At 48.8% G+C, this 16,582-nt stretch overlaps 1 protein-coding gene across 1 annotated transcript; it reads left to right on the forward strand.

Annotated features, from left to right (window-relative positions):
- Positions 1-974: 974 nt before the first annotated feature.
- On the forward strand, positions 975-16,511 carry LOC104465358 (glutamate-rich protein 3-like; the record flags this gene model as incomplete). Its single annotated transcript, XM_010078367.1, has 11 exons — positions 975-1,103; positions 1,607-1,690; positions 1,905-1,935; positions 2,155-2,310; positions 3,645-3,863; positions 4,514-4,694; positions 6,195-6,381; positions 7,535-7,827; positions 9,398-9,619; positions 14,759-14,899; positions 16,150-16,511. Coding segments are annotated over 11 exons (2,005 nt in total), but the record flags the coding sequence as incomplete, so codon positions are not given.
- Positions 16,512-16,582: the final 71 nt, after the last annotated feature.

Raw genomic sequence — 16,582 nt, forward strand, 5'->3', positions numbered from 1 at the left:
CCTGGAAGCCAATGGCTCTTCTCCCTGTGGAGTCACCAGGGCTCAGCTGGACAGCTGCTCTCGGTTTGGCCGGAATGTGCTCAGCGTCTTGTTCCTGTGCTGGGAGCCTGCTCCCATTGAGAGGAATGCATTGAGGAGCTGGCTGCTGCTTCCAGCCATCGAAAACCAACATCAAATCTTTTAAATTTTACATAACACATTTATGAGCAAGTGATCAGGTGAAGAAAGGAGGAGGTTTTCATGCAAAACAGATCGCTATGGTAATTGCAAAGGCGTTATTTACTGAGTGAGCTGCTGGGAGAAGGTCACCGCAGAGGGAGCAGCGACCAAGACTCTCTATCAGGGGATTCTGGATGTGGATAACTTTGGAACAGAAACCCAGACTGCTTCCTCCAGCGAGCAGCGTACGGGAGCCGCCTGCAGATACGTGATCGGGGTCTTTGCTGTGACACGGGGACACGGGAGCCGGGCTGGAACCGGCAGTGTGTTCTCACCTCCAGCCGTCGGTGCATTTAGCTGAGAAGCTAATCCGGAAGGAGAGGAGAAAAACAAATAGCTGAGCAAGGGAGGATGAGGGGCAGAGCAATCTGTTCCCAGAAGGGCAGCCAGCCCATCGCGCAGCTTTCGAGAAGCAAAGGCAGGAGGGGCAGCAGTCAGAGCCAGGAAGCAGCAGATGCCCTCAAATTTAAAAGAGACCTTCAACCGAACCAGGAACTGGGAGATACACAGAGACGGGCAGATGGGTTTAATCTGGGGGGACCAGCAGCTGGAGAGGGCTGCAGGGAAGTGACTCAGAGATGGGAACAAGTCTTTTTCCTCATCCCTCTCTCATTCTCCCCATGATTTCCTTTCCTTCCTTAACCAGGTGTTCTTTGGGGCTAGGCAAGCTGAGCATCATCGCTGTCCAGTGAGAAGCTGGAACATTGCCCTTAGAGTATTTGGTACCTCAGAGATGTAAATTTCTGTTCTCTTAGGTGGGACAGTCCAGAAGATCAGTGGAAGATGCCATCCCCATGCGCTCCCCACACCCACCGCTTGGCCCAAGAAGTCGTCACGGGCTCCGTCCTTTGGTGGCTGGAGAACCCGCTCATTGCTCACCACCGGTGAGTGTCACCAGCTGCTCCCTGTGCTGGAACGTCAGCGTCATATCCACCTCTGACATCCCTGCCTGTGTGGCAGGAATGGCACAGCAGGACCTAGACAGAAATAGCTTTGCTCTGTGATGAACCCTTTCATCTGCCTTGTCCCCCGAGGTTAGGCCAGTAGCAGGACACTAGGTGTTGTCCATGAACACTGTGGCTGTAGGCGAGGCTACGCATGTTGTAAAATCCTGAAAACCTTTGAGAAAGCAGAGCTGAAGGGGTGAAGTGAGACCAAAGCTCATTCCAGAGCCGTGGTTTGGAGCTCTGGCTCAGAAGCCTCTCACTCTGTGTTGACAGGCAGAGAAGGAACGTTAACGCTCTCCTGAAATACAGTGACACCAAAGTCTAAGGCCAGAGGTCAGATATTTAGTTCGGTTTTAACTGGTTCTCCATTTCAATAACGAAAATGGGTGCAGACTGAAGAGAGACTTCCAGTCCTGAATGACCTTCTCCTCTCGGCACAGGGGGCACCTGGACCTGCAGGTGGTTACGGTGGTGGACGTCCTCCTCATCAGCACTGGCCCAAAGAGCCTGCCTTTGCTCAGGCGGTGAGCTAACGCAGTTAAACAGGTTCTTTAGGTTTTAACAGTTTAACTTGGCATTCTGAAGGGAAGAGATGAAATAAAAAATTCAGAAAAATGCAGAGAATTGAACAAAAATAGGCATGCTTTTGTTGTGCCTGGTCTCAGTGTCCGCGTGCTGCAGTCACTGAAGCACAGCACGCCGCCACACGTTCTCTGAGTTCATCACGTTTGCTTCAAGGCTGCACTGTGAAGAGACAGTAGCAAAGCCTGTATTTATGGCCAAGGCTAATTTTGGATGCTCCAGTTTTAGGATGCTCAACTAGAGATGGCTAAAGGGGTCTGGCTCCTGGGGGGCAAGCTAAAAAGTTCCATTTCCTGAGGGTACCTGAGAATCACTCATCACTTCCAAATATCTTGATCAGTGCTATTTTTTTTTCTTTATGATGCTGCCTTTAAATTTTGTATCTGTTTTCTTTTTCCTTTTCTAGACCTCCTGGCGGCCAAACACGGCTCCAGGAAATATGCAACACCTCCTTCGCCTCGAGCCGCTTCGCAGCGGTGCTGCAGGAGGGTCTGTACCAAAGACTTCAAGCTCTAAACAGCAGTGCCACGCGCTCGAACACGATCAGCAGCTTGCCGGTGGGGTGAGGCCATTTTTCATTCTGAAAATAATATAATTTTAAGGACAGCTTTACAATATGGCTTTAGTATTCTAGTGCCCTGAACTGTGCACTGCAGGTGATGTGCCTTCCCAATGGTTATCAGCTTTTATTTATACTCTCCTTTTTAACCTCCCCTTGTTTTTCAAGACATTATCTTCCTGGTCTAATGCCCAGTTTTTGGTCACAGTGAGGAAAAATGTGGTGACTTGTGTTTTATAGTATAAAATCTCTCTGCATGTGAAATTTTCTCCCTCAACATAATTTTCTGTTATGTAGAGAGGAAGGCAGCCACCTGGTTAACACCAATAGCTCAGAAATACCTTCACGCAGTCTTACAAGGTTTCATCTTCATCTACAGCTGCAAAGTTGCAAAAATCTCTTCCCCCCCGCCCCGCCCCATTCCTCCTACCAAGTCCCACTAGTGGGTTCAGAGGAGAGCTTTTGGAGTAGCCAAACATGATGTTGGTATGCATGCAGTTACTTTCAGGTGAGATTTGGACTTGCCTTCTGTTCTAGAAAAACATCATGGAATTGGCTTTGTGTTAGGAGTACCTTGGGACGGGGGATTTTGGAGTGGGACTGTGACCTGCTGCCTCTGGCTGGCAGACACTGTGCAAATCGCTCCCTTCTGCTCTGCATTTGCTCTGTATTGCGATGGCCATGGTCCTTTCTCCAAGAATTTGATGGCACTAGCCACGTCTACTTGAATTGCAGGTGATTTAAATGGTTTCTTTAATGCTCACTGCTGATGAACACCTAAATCAGGTGTGGATTATGAAGACGTGATGCAGGGCTCAGATCCAGAGCATGCAACGTTTGCAGGATTTGTTCTCCAGATATCTTGCTTTTTGGGGCCCTGGTCCTCTGTTTGCATTTCATCCTGGAGGAGGACTAGACCTCCGCTACAAATGGGACAGAAGTGTGCTGAAGCACATCTGTTATAGTGGATGCCAAACGATGTGACTGTTGGAAGATGCTGGCAGCTCTGGAAGTTGCTTGCCAGCTGAGGGAGCGCAGCAGTGCCGTGGGGCTGTGATCAGAACTCTGCCTGGTTATGAGCAGCACGTGGTTCGCGATGTTGTGTGCATCTATGAGGGCGATGTTCTCAAGCAATCTGCCTGTTGCTTTGCAAATTCAAAGAAAGGGTTTCAGCACAGAAATGTTTTAATGAACAAAATTGCAAACACAGAGTTAAGGAGTTGTTCTAGAAGCCTGTGTGTTAGTAAATGGAAAGAACTGTCAAACCATGGTTAGCTCAATATGCTCGGTAGATATTTTTTCAGAACCTATTTAACCTGGCCACAATGTTTTTGCAGCGGGAGAGGAGTGGGTTAAGACCCATGAAATCAATGGAATATGTGACTGGTTTATCCCCGTATCAGCTCCCCATCATTAACAATTATGTGAAGCCAGTGCCGCCTCCCCCCCTGCAAAAAGGAGACAAGAGTGTGAACGCAACGAGAAACGGGGTGCCCAGAGGGAGACGATTTCGTTCCACCACTGCACCAAATGGTGCTGAGCAACTTTTAGTAAAGGTGAGTTAACTCTGTCCGCTTCTCTGTGTGCCGGTCATTGCCTTCCTCCTTGCCTAATGCTGAAAGATGTGTGTGCCTGGTTTGCATAAAGATTCACTGAATTTTTAAATGAAAGAAAATTTATAATTATTAAAATATATAACTGCCACCCATCTCTCTATATACTGAAACATTTGGTGTTTTTCGTTAGTGGGGGGAAAAAAGGTGCTTGAACAAAAAAACCCATAGGAACTCTTACTTCAAGCCTTCCATTGCAGTCAGTCTGATCCTGCCTCTGACCATCTCTAGGACCAGATCTGCAGAGGGATTCATGAAATGCCTTGGGTGTACGAAAATGTTGTCTGTCAGACTGTATCTACAGCCAGCTCTGTCTCCTGTAAAGGAAATTGTAGGGACCCAGGACTGGGAGGGATGATACGGGTCATTAAACGTGGTCCCTGCAATTTCAGGCAATTCAATGCAATGGATTTTCAGTTCAGAACATTTTCCTGCCCTTCTGCATGTTACAAAACACTTTCCAACTGAAGCAGCTTGAGGCCTGTCTTAGAAGACTGGAAGCCTCACGTGTACATGGGACACATATGATCTTTGAATTCGCCTTTTGCTGGAGGCGGAAGCTGAATGCACTTTTTGTGTATTTCCTGCTGCAGAATTCTGGAGGATTCCCTAGGCCCTCGTTACGCAGCAACGCATTTGTTACCATGGTCTTTCTAGGAAAAAGTGTGCATTTATCTCACGATGGTGCCGATTACAGAGATGAAATCAAAGTCTATCAGCAGCACTGTGGAGGAGAAAACCTTTGTGTCTACAAAGGCAGGCTGCTGGAAGGAGGTGAGGATAAAGAGTCAAAGAGTTCATCTTGATTCTGGCAACATCTTTTTTTTTTTTTTTGGCTAAAATGCTGATGTGATATCAAAATGATTTCAGCTGAGCTCAGTCAAGATAGATGTATTCAGGGATTTTTATACCACCTGCCTCCACACTAAATCTGGATCTGCTGTTTCACGATCGAAAGTGAGGTTACAATTACTTTTGCAAATTATGGTAGAAGGAATTTAGAGAACTGATTTAACAGAATACTGTAGCTTAGATTAATTTTGTGTAGAGATGCATGGGTAATAAAGTGGTTGTAGCAGTAAACTGTGTTTAAATGGGGGTTAACTGTTTCTGACCTGCTCTAATACGTCAGTGCACGTCGCTTATTCCAGAAGGAGAAGTGCTTATAGGGAGCCCAACTCCCGTCTCTGTTATGTGAGTGCAATTCCGTCACACCAGTAAAAGGTGAACTGTCTTCTGGAAAACTGGCAAGAGGAAATGTCTGGGAGATTTTAACTTGTGAGGAGGAGTGATTCCACAGGTTGCACCCCTCACTCCAGCCCACAGATCCCACTGCGTTTGCATTTGAATTTGCATTTCCACTGGGCGTGGGAAGATGGTGCAGAGACCTCCGCACGCCAGCCTGTCCCCTGAGGCTGTGGAGGAGAAAACCTGTGTGTCCACGAGGCATGCCCACCGCTGGTGTCGGGGCGTTTGCTGCAGCCCTGTCCCAGCTGTGCAGGAGGTGTCCTTACTGTGTGCTCCTGTGGTCCCGACCCCATTCACACCTATCGGGGAACGTGCTGGAGCACATGCAGCTTCCTCCTGCTGCGTGCTCGGTCGAGTTGGGAAGGAGGCTGTGACCCGTGAGCAGAGGGAGCACAGCCCTGTCCCCCGCACGGAGCGGGGCAGCAGCCTCGGTGCCCAGCAGTGCCCTGCCCCGTCCCCTGCACAGAGCGGGGCAGCAGCCTCGGTGCCCAGCAGTGCCCTGCAGAGGAGCAGAAGCGGCTCCAGGAGCAGCATCATGCAGCTGCTCCGTGGTGCTGTGTGTACAACGGTGTCACCGCAGCCCAGAACCCCCGGCGCTGTGTCTGTGCTCGGCTGGAGCCCGGGCTGTGCACGGCGAGGTGCTGCCCTGGGGAAGGCGCGCATTGCGCTGCCGGAGCGCTGCACCGTGCGCTGCACACCGCAGGGATCCTGCAGCTGCCGGTGCATGATGCACGCTCCGCGGTGTAAGGCAAGGGGCAGAGCGAGTGTTTTGGAGAGGGGAGGCTCTAGTCTCTGCCCTGCTGCAGCCGTGGGCAGCCCAACTGACGGCGTGTTTGCTGGTCACTGCTGTGCCCAGCCTGGTGCTGGGGTTGGAGAGAGGCAGGGCTGTTGTGTGGGGGGGACACGGAGAACCCGACCAGGGAGGGCTGGGTGCTTTGGCGGAGATGCAGATGAGATACAACAACTGCAATGGACTGGCAGTAGGGCAGCTCAGCCTTTCTCTTTGAATCCTTTCTGTGGTTGCAGAGACCTTTCAGTTTGTCTCCAAGAGGCACCGTGGCTTCCCCTTCAGCCTCACCTTTTTCCTCAATGGGATACAAGTGGACAGGCTGAGCTGCTGCTGCGAGTACAAGCATCAGAAGCGCTCCAGACTGGGAGGCAGACACAGATACTTCGGGTTTCTCAGTGTGGAGGGAGCATCTCCTTGCTACAGGTATGGAGACAAATGCACTTTGCTCACAAGGACTTGGCAGCCCAGCTTTTAGAGAGTTCATCACTTGTTTCCTCTTTTTTCAACTTTCTGGCACCCCACAGCATTCTAGAACCTGGTCTGTTTCTGAGCACCCCTTGAAATGTGCAGAACTGAGCTTGTCCTCAGGGTCTCCCACCCGAGGAAGCCCTGGAGGCTGGCTGCCCTGTGCTGGCTGTGGAGCACACGCAGCAGCGGGCAGGGTTTGCACCGGAGCTCTCGGCTCATCCTCAAGAGCTGCGGGAGGAGGAATAGGCGTGGGGCGGTATCCATGTGCCACTGGTGTGTTTCTAGTGGACCTGGTAGTGAAATAGTTAACTGCAGTTTTCAGGGTTTTCTTTCTGATTGTGAGGACAAGATAATTCATTTTTGAACAGCTCTGCCTCTAAGGAGGGATTCTGCTGCAGCACCCCTGGCTGCAGAGTAAGTCAGTATAGGGTGTCAGCCGTGTTTCAGACAACAAATCTGTGTGGAGGACTCTTGGGTTTGGGCAAAAGTCAATGCTGTGAGCAGCAGCTGTGGCTTTGCCAAGAGGCTTTAATTCCTATTGTGTGATTGTGAAGTCATGCCAGACAAGTAAACTTCTGCACACGTGGATAATTTTAAAACTTTTGCTTTTTTTGTAGTTTTTAGAAGAACAGTTGGAAGAAGAGAACCTCCACAGAGCTGCACTCTTTTTTATATAAGGACCGAATTCTTAGGGAAAAATTCTACTTGATTGTGCACTAATTTTTCTACTCCAATCTAACATTGACCGTGATTTACATAAATTTGTTACTTAGTATGTGCAAAGTAGTGAAAAGCTGCTGAATTCTGAATGGATATAGTGGCTGTAGAGTTTAGAAAATGTCCAAATCTCCAAGGTCCCTGAAAAAAACCCACAAACAACTAATGAAAAGGTAGGGCTCTTTTCAGAAATTGTCAGGTTTACGTTTTATGTCCACAAAACTAAAGGGTTTCTAGAGTGAGCGGCTGTAGGATGTTCACAGCAGCTTGTAAGAGCTGGAGCGTGAGGGTTGGCAATAGAGCCGTACACAACTGTTAACCTGTCTGCTGCCCTCCCTTCTTCGCAGAGAGCAAAATGCGATGCTTTCCAGTTCTCCTTGGTTTGTCATAGGTGCATTATTGCCATGGGTCTGGACAAAACGCTGTCCCCTCCCAAGAGAAAGGTGGACCGTGAGGAAAAGCCTGTGGGTTCCTGGAGAGACGGAGCACCCAGTGAGCCCGGTAAAGGCGGAGCTGAGCGGAAATCCAGCAAAGATTCTGTGGTAGTCATCCTACCGGGTCATGAAGCCGGCGTGGAAACTGTTGAGGGCAAAAGGGAGACTGGACAGGAGGACAGAGGAGAAGAAGGGAAGAAGCTGTCTGATGGTGAGAGTGAAGACAGTCAGGAAGACGCCGGCAGAACGGGTACAGTGTTCCAGTGAGCAGCAGGGGATGGGAACTGGGAGAGGATGGCTCTGGGGAGGGCGTGGGACCCGAGCCTCCGGCTTCGCCTGCAGCATCCTCTGTTGGGGCACCTTGTCTGTCAGGAATGTGGGGATGCTGTGTCTGGGCAACGCAGTCAGCGGGTCTCCTTCCAGCCCAGCAGCGGGGTGAGGGGGTTTTGCGAGAGCCGAGGAAGTGGGTGAGGGAGGGACGGCGGCTCAGCCCCCACCTGCCTTGCTCCTCGCTATAAAGCCTTTCGCAGAGAAAGTCATATTTAGAGAGAGATTTTAATTCCTCCTTCCTATTCCCATTTTTCCTTCCATAATTGTGCCATGCCAGTGCCCAGATTCCTCGTTAGTCCCCGGGGATGTCTGTGACTAATCAGTTGTCCCTCCCGGAGGTGGCACCTTTCAGGCAGTTACCTAAGGAAGCCCCACTTCCAATAATGCCGTTGGGATCTCAATTGATTTTTAACGCAGAAACCAAATCTCCTTGTTCCCTTAATTCTCATTGTCTGGGTAATTGTTTGTTGCCTAATTGGTTCTGCATCGGATACTCTTCATTCCTGTCCTTGGCATTCTGTCATGGGTGGAAAGAGAAGGAGGTGAGCAGTAAATCTGGAAGGTGAGAAGTGACGGCCGGGAGGGACAGCGGTGTGTCGGCAGTGGCAGGTCCCCTTCCCCATTTAGTCTGTTCCCTCTGTGCCGCGTGTGCAGTGAGCCGCTGGCAGCAGTGGGATTACTGGAAACCAGCGACATCGCTGCGCGTGCTGGCACTGGGGTTTTCATCAGCGCAGCCTCGGCTGGGAAGGGAAGGGTTCTCATGCATGTGCATGAAGAGAGTCCTTACCTACAGACCTGAGCAGAGTTCTCTATCCAGCTTGTCAGGCTGGCAGCCCGGGGTGGAATCCAGACCCTGCGGCTGTAAAAATGGTAATTCTGCCGCAAGGTTCGTTTGTGCGAGGATTTCACCTGGGACCTGGGGGAGTCTGTTAGAACGGTGCGACAACAGACTGCTCATCCGCAGCACCCTTTGGCTGGATTTCGTTAATTCATTTAGTTTGTAAGCCACTTCTTTGCTAATTAGCCATGTCAATCCACATTCATCTTCCTTTGCGGTAAAATATATTACCTTTCTCCAGCTTTCTTTATTGCTTGTATTTTTTTTTGTTGCAACAGGTTTTTCTGCTGTAGTAAGAGACTCTCTTGCATTTTATATCTGTTTGCCCAACTCTTAATTTTTTTTCAGTCCTTTCAGCGTCTAATGATTTTGTTTGTTTTTAATGTATTAATTGTACTTAATGCTTTATTCAGTAGCTTTGCTGCATTTGTGCTACTCTACCTGTGAAGAACACGATGCTTTTTTACGATAATGTTCCCCTATGATTCCTATCTGTGGTCTTAGATTCTCTCATGGCTTTAAAAAGACTGAGCAAATGCGAAGGCAAAAGAAGAGTAATGAAGTTAACCTCCGTCTGCTTAAAAAAAACTTTAGTAGTTGCAAATTCTGTTTCCTGTCTCACAGCACGTTTTTTTTTTTTTTTTTATTTTAGAGTATGAGGAGGATTTTGAAGCAGATGAAGAAGTTACTGAAGAGGGACAGACCAGTGATCAAGTGAACGGAATGTCAAAGTCACCCTCAGATGGTAAAACCCACAATTCAGACTGTGAAAAGGAGAGTAAAACCTCACCACAAAAGGCACGGCTGGCCTCTGCCAGTGAAGAAGATGAAAGGGATGGATATTCCAACAGTGACTCCGAGGATGATAAACAAGGTTAGTTTTTTCCATAATGAGGCTTGCAGAAGTTAACCTGATGCGCGTTGTGTGGCCAGTATGCATGCTGAGTTGGCATAGGAAAAACCATGCAATTCCTACGGAATTGGGATGAGACGGCTTTTTATCTGCTGCTGATGCTGCCATCTGTCACTGAAATACAGCCAAACCCACTGCTCCAAGCTGTGCATCTTCATAAATCATCCCACAGAGGACTTGCAGGGAATTTCTTGTTTATTGGACAAACAATAGAATTCCATTCACCACGTGGGGAATAGTCAGCAGTGAACTGCCTCTTCCCTGTGGCACAGTGTTTTATTGCTCTCTAACCTTTCTGGGGCTCTCTTAGATCCTTACATGTCTCTTACTTGTCATAATGTACCAGGATTTCTCCATTTACTGCTGGTTTAAAATTAATTATTTTGTATTCCTTACATTTGACCGTCCTAATGTGCAAACTATTTCCCAAGTTAAATGGAAGCATCATTTTCACACTTGTGTTCCTAGGTGAACTAAGCAAAGGCAACACAGCTATTTGTGAAAAGGCTGCAGCTGCAAGAAAGATCCAGTCTTTTTACAGAAAGTATAAAATCCAACAGAAATTCAAATCAGGTTTGAAACACCCTTGCTTACAAAATCATTGCAGTGATCAAAAATAACCTTAATTTTTGTTTTCTCCTGATAATCAGAAATAGCTTGTGATCCATGAATAATCAGTCCAATTAGGCATTATTTTCTGCTTTTTAGTGTATAACATCACGAACTTTTCTGTGATTTTAATCATCTGCTTCTCAGGCTCTGGCAGTGTATGGCAGTGTATGATGATCAAGGGAAAGGTGTGTTTGGGTGGAAGGGAGCAGGTCTGCCCTGGTTCACTTTTGCTGCTACTGGGGTGTAGCGGCGCCTCATGTGCCGAAACTATTCAATACACGTTTTTCTGTGACGAAGAGGAAAGGCTGTCGGGAAGCCATCAGATTTTGAAATATGGATGTTTAACATCACCCATGAACAGTGTAGAACAGCTCGCCATCCCGGCAGAGCTCCTCGCCCATCGGCCGACAGGTGCTGCCGGTGTTTTCCAGTTTGTATTTGCCGTGGCTTGCTTTGTTCTCCCTTACTGCAGCAGCTCAGGACACACGTTTGCATCATTCACATTCTCTGTGGTTTTGAATAAGACAGGTTTAATCATTGTTGTTAGCAGCCTGATTTGCTGCTTCTGTCTTTTACATCAGCACTCTAATGCAGTGTCCATCAGTTACCACTTACGTCTCAGTTACAAGAGAAAACTAAGGAGGATTTGGGAAAATGACGACTCAGGCAGGGCGTAGGCTGTCTTGGAGAATTTCTAAATGTAAACATAAAAAGGAAAAAAAAACTCCTTAAGGGTGTGCAAAAAGGCATAACAAAAACCAATGGAGTTAAAATAAAGAAAAGCCTTTTTTAAAGGTAAACTCTTTTTAATGATTAATATCCAGATGCAGGCAGCTTCCTCACACGACTGCTGAAACATGCTGGGAGGTGGAGCTGCACTCTGTTCCTTCTCCTTTGCTACTTGTAAGGAAAATAGAGGAGTTTTCTTGAATCGATAGTCTGGCGTCTATACAAGAAGTCCCATTGATTTAGAATTGCGGTTTCCATTCAAACACACCTTCTTTGTTCTTGTTTTAAAATTAATGGGAGCAGTTGGCATATTTTAGGGAAGTTTGAGCTTCCATATTCAAACTTTTTTTTTTTTATAGCAGTCCTGCAAATTTACATTGCAGATGAAAAAGATAATTAAAAATATTATAAGAAATTGCAATGAGCATTCCTCAGATCCAGAGAGGAGGAACAGGCATAGAGGCTGCGGGAGGGTTGTCGCTGCAGGAAGAAGTAATGCGGCATGGCGTGGCTCCTGGGGCTCCGGAATAGCTGTTCAGGGACGGACCGCGGGGCCAAATTCTGCCTCTGGCCTTTGGCTGGTAGCAGGTGCCTAGGAAAGGGATAAGAAAATGGGAAGAATACTGCGCTGCTTCCCCGTGTCCTCCCACCCCATCACGAGCTGCTGTCACGGGTGGTCCTTTCACTTCTCAGGCACAACGGGGTTTTCTTTCCTGAGTTTGACTAATCTCCTCTGGAGCCCATGTGAGCTCTGGACGCCAGCGATGCTGTGCAGCAGTAAGCTCTGCTGTTCAGATAAGTGTCAGATGAAGAATTATTGCTTTATTTTTTTCCTCAGATTTTCCATTCATGAATTTCATGTGGTGGTCTCTATGATTTTTTGAGAGGAGACGGTGAACTTCATCTCCAGCCCCACCTGCACAGTGTACACATGAGTTTGGAGATCTTTGTCATATTCTCTGGGATAAGAGGAGTGCGCTAAAGGAGTGTCACTGTGGTTGAATCATTTATCAAACAGAGCCCAAGAAACTCTTGTAAAACCTGTCTGAGTCGTATTTAGAGGTGCTTTTGGAGGCGCATTTCTGTGATTGATGGCGCTAATCTGGTTCATTCCCATTATCGGAAAAAATATGTTAAATAGCTTTGATTTTAACGCTTTGATGTATCTGGGCAACGTTTTTCTACTGCACTGCCTGGGGTTTTGTCACGATATCCTCAGATGGTGTAATTCAGAGAGTGGTATCAGATGAGCGTCTGTCTCTTTGTGCATGGCAAAGGGAACTAGTGGCCAACGAACGCGGATGTTTTAGTGACAAATACTAAAACAGAATTATGTTTGCTGTTTCTAGATAAGGGGTCCGCACGCTTGCTCTCATCCGTCAGTACTCAGTGTAGCAGTGAAGATGACTCTGGGACTGAAACGATGGAAGACAGCGCAAAGGGCCAAGAGGAGAATGGTATGAAAAGGACATCTGATACCGCAGCACGGCCACGACATGGAGATGGGAACGGGGAGAAGAAACTGCTCAGGATGGGGGAGAATCAGGAGACTTTTGGACTGGAAAAAGAAGGAACAGATGAAGCAGAAAAGGCAAAACCAGAAGATCTAACAGCAAGGGAAGATACTGGAAATTTTAATGGAAAGATAATGGAAGTACAGCATCGAGGTCCTGAAGTCAACAGGGAACTCAGACGGGCTGGGTCAGCGGAACGCAACGCTGGGGAGGATGGGGAGAAGGGTGCGAGTGCCAGGAGGGATGACGGGGAGGAGAGTCTTCTGGTGCCTTTGGAAAGCAGGGCGATGGAAGGGGGGGAGAGCCGTGAGGATTCTCCTTGGAGGGACGCAGGAGATGGTGAGTACAGACCCTCTGCATGGTGTGAGTGGTGGTGCATGCCCGTGGTGCTGCGTGTGCCTCTGCACCAAGTCGCGGTGTGCTGTGGGGAATGCTGGTCAACTACTAGAATGCTCTGTGCTGCTGTCAGCTAAATTCAAAAATTTCAGGATGTCTATAGTCTTAAAAGAAAAGCCAGTTGGTTACAACTCCCACTGCTCCAGTCCCCAAACAGCCGAGGGCTAAAGCCTCCCGAGGCACCGCAGGGCTGGCGGGGCTCAGTCCTTTCCTGCCGCTGCAGAATGGGTTCTTGGTCCGCTCTGGGGCTTCCCCGGTTTTTCCCCATGAACTTCTCTGTAGGGCTGGTGATTCTCATCAGCTGTCCAGCCTGCGTTTGGATGAGGCTGATGTGGCACTGCTTTGGTTCTGCCCCGCTAAGAGCTGTCGCGCTCTGCTTGGGATGGGATTTCTCCTACCCAGCGCTGTCATTAGCAGGGCAGAACTAATTTATCAGAGAAAATCGTCTATGCAGAAGAAGGAAGAAGGTGCAAACCGCTCCTCTGGGGTTGTTCAGCAGCAGGCTGAGGCTGGGCAGATCACAGCCGGTGGTGTGACAGGATCTGTCTGAAGTAAGGAGATGCCTGGGACGGGCTCCCGCTGTGCGCTCTCTGATCTTGCTGCACTCTTTGTGACAAGGAGATATTGCTCATCCCAAGAGAGAGAATCACTGCCGGCAGTATTTGTCATCCTTCCCCGGGCTCTGTGTTTTGATAGACTGTCGGGTTTCCCTTTTGTCAAGCGTTGCTCAGGCAGTAAACTGCAAAGAATGGGACCTGCCAGCTCGTCAGACGTCAGAACTGTTATCAGGTCAAAGTCAAATCCATGCACTGTCCCTCGCAGAGCACGCGGTCGCTCAGCGAGCTGAAGAAAGTGCTGCCTGCGCTTCTGCGCGACGGGTGTCCTGGAGCTGAAAGCTTCTTGTCTCCTCTGCAGAGCCGAGATGTCAGAATGGTTCAAACAGGCTGTGCACCAGCGCACGGGCACCTTTGGCAGGATCTGGGGTCCCAGGAGGAGCCTTATAGACATCCTCCTGCGAAGTGCCCTGCCCAGCTTTCACGGTTCCCTGCACCCAAGTGCAGTGTGACACCAAGGCGTGAAGCCACCACTGCCCCTGGGGACCTGCGGCGTCGGCACAAAGGTGTTCATGCGGAGCAGGTGCCTTTTGTACCGCCGGCTGAAATGGTTTAAAAATGTTCTCACAGGGCTGTTCAGAGCCGTGTGGGCGCAGGGACTTCGTACCGCCATTGTTTAGCATGACTAGCCTGAAAGCCGTTCACCTGGTTATCCAGGAACTCATAAAGCAAAAATGGAACTGAGAGCACAATCTTAACAATAACGTCAAATGTATGACTCGACTGTGAAGCATCGCAATCTCTGCATTTACGGAGCAGAAAATACTTATTTATAGATAAGCATAGGTTAGTCTGGGGAACTGAGGAATCATCGGAAATGTAGCTGGGAGCTTAACATAGAATTTTTTTTTTTTTTGTAAAAGTAGTCATGGAACAATAACGATTTTGTGTCTATAATACAATGTTGTTGTTTGTCTGTTGAACCCCCCTCAGACTGCCTGACAAAAGCAGTCTCACCGTTTTGTGGAAACGTTGTGGAAGATGGCTGCTGTATGTTTCCGTAGATGCTCCTGCATGAACTTTCCCTTGGGTTTTTAACGGTGGTCTCCATTTGGTTTTAATCTACTTAAAAAAATCACTGCTGGTGAAGACTGACATGGTTCCAATCAGGTCTGCCCTAACATTTCAGAGTTTAAACCAAGCTGAGACAGCTGGGTGACTTTTGCTCCCCCTTTGCTTTTTAATGGTTTCTCTTTCTTGCCTCCTCTTTTGTAACCTCGTGATCGTTTTTGAAGATTGCAAACCAGTCCAGGAGGAGATAGCAGAGGCAACTGGAAATGATAATCCTGTGAATTCGGAACCTGAACCTGGTGATTCCTGTGCCAATGAGGAAGAAGAGAACGTAGCAAGTAACGTTATGTACGATGCCAGTGAAGGTGAGGTTGGCCGTTGATCAGGGACATGGATTAAAACTTATTCATCTGAAGTCTTTTAATAACAGCCTTTCACTTTCCCTTGTAGGCTAACAAACCTCCCTTGTGCTCTTTTCTTTCCTGCCTTCTATAAAATTGGGTGATGACTAGCTGGCCTCTCAAGATGGGCAGGATGAGTGTGGTTGTGTAGGATGGGAGCGGCAGGCGAGGAGGGAGCTGAGCTGCAGCTGTGATCTCCATGATGGTCCCCGTTTGTCCCCAAACTCTCAGTTAACAGTTGGCATAAATGGCAGTGAGGAAATTTCAGCTTGATCTTGCTTTCCTCAAAGAATGTTTCATTTTGTTCCAAAACTTCCATTAGAAATTTTTTAAATGATTACATTTACCGATTCTGATAGCGGGCCTGAGCTCTCCCAGATTGAGGAGGTTTGATTTTCGGTGTGAGTGCAGTAAAAGTATGATAGGGATTGATAACTGATATATATCTACAAAAGAAGAAAAAATGTAAAATATAAGTGACAGAAAGCTAGTTGTAAACATAAGCAGCAAACCTGGTGCAAGATGCATCTTGGACGAAGGCAGGATTTCCTGTATTGCAAAGCACAAGACACTGCTCCTTGCTCCTCTCAGTGGCACAAAGCCTCTCATTTTCCGAAGGATAGGATCCTGCCACGTTGGTACAAACCCCGGTGCAGCAGCACAAACTGCCGGCGTGCCTGCCCGAGGACAGATCCTGAGCACGGAGTGCAGGGAGGACGCTGCTGTTAAATTCCCAGGGGGCGGGAATCGACCCTGGGTTATTCCCCTGGTGTGATTACAGAACCCCCAGGCAGCGATTACCCGTTCTACATGAACAGCGGGGTATTCTTCTTCCTGGTGTTCATCATTTACATGAGCAATTTACCACCTATTTTGGGATTTTGGGATGCTCCTGCCAAGCTTCCCGCTGTCTTCTGCACATGCCCGAGCTCCCTGCGAGGCAGGCGAGGGCAGGAGGCGAGCAGGCAGGAAAGCTGGTCGTGCATCAGCACTTTTGCTCAAGCTAGTGACGCCAGGTGCCAGAGCAGCAGCACTAGGAACACAGTCAGAGCACGGGGGCATGACGAGAAGCAGCATGGCAATTTTTCTTCTCGTCACCGTGCTGATGTCCCTTCATGGCTTGGGAGAGACGGCGTCTTTGGTAATAACCCTGTAAAACAGGTCTAACTAACACAGCTCTCAATAAAACTAACGTTTTGATCATTTCCCAACAGCAGCAGGTGGAGCTTTCCTGGCAGAAGGAAGAAGGACGCTTGGTGTGCAGAAGGCAGCAGAGCACGTGGCCAGAGAAGGGCAGGTGGCAGGGGAGAAGGAAGATGTCGTGGCTGCGGGAGGAGATGCTCACACCGAAGGGGCAGGAGGAGGAATGGCACGGGCGGGAGATGCGCTGCCTGAGGAACAGACTGTGGCTGTGGTGCCGGCGGAGGGTCCGCTTGCGGTGGAGGAATCTGCACCCGGGGAGAGCACCGTGGCAGAGGAAGATCACAAAGGGAAGGGGACGGGAAGGGGAACGGAGCCTGGCGCAGAGGTGGCACCCGGGGAGCAGGAGGCTCTGCTGGAGGGGACGGAGAGCGAGGTGGGGATGGGAGAGCTGGGGCCAGGGGGAGTGGAGCTGGCAGGGGCAGGGGCACCACTGGGCAGGGGGGC

This window comes from Pterocles gutturalis, unplaced genomic scaffold (assembly GCF_000699245.1).
Source record: "Pterocles gutturalis isolate BGI_N339 unplaced genomic scaffold, ASM69924v1 scaffold50313, whole genome shotgun sequence".
Taxonomy (NCBI): Eukaryota; Metazoa; Chordata; class Aves; order Pterocliformes; family Pteroclidae; genus Pterocles; species Pterocles gutturalis.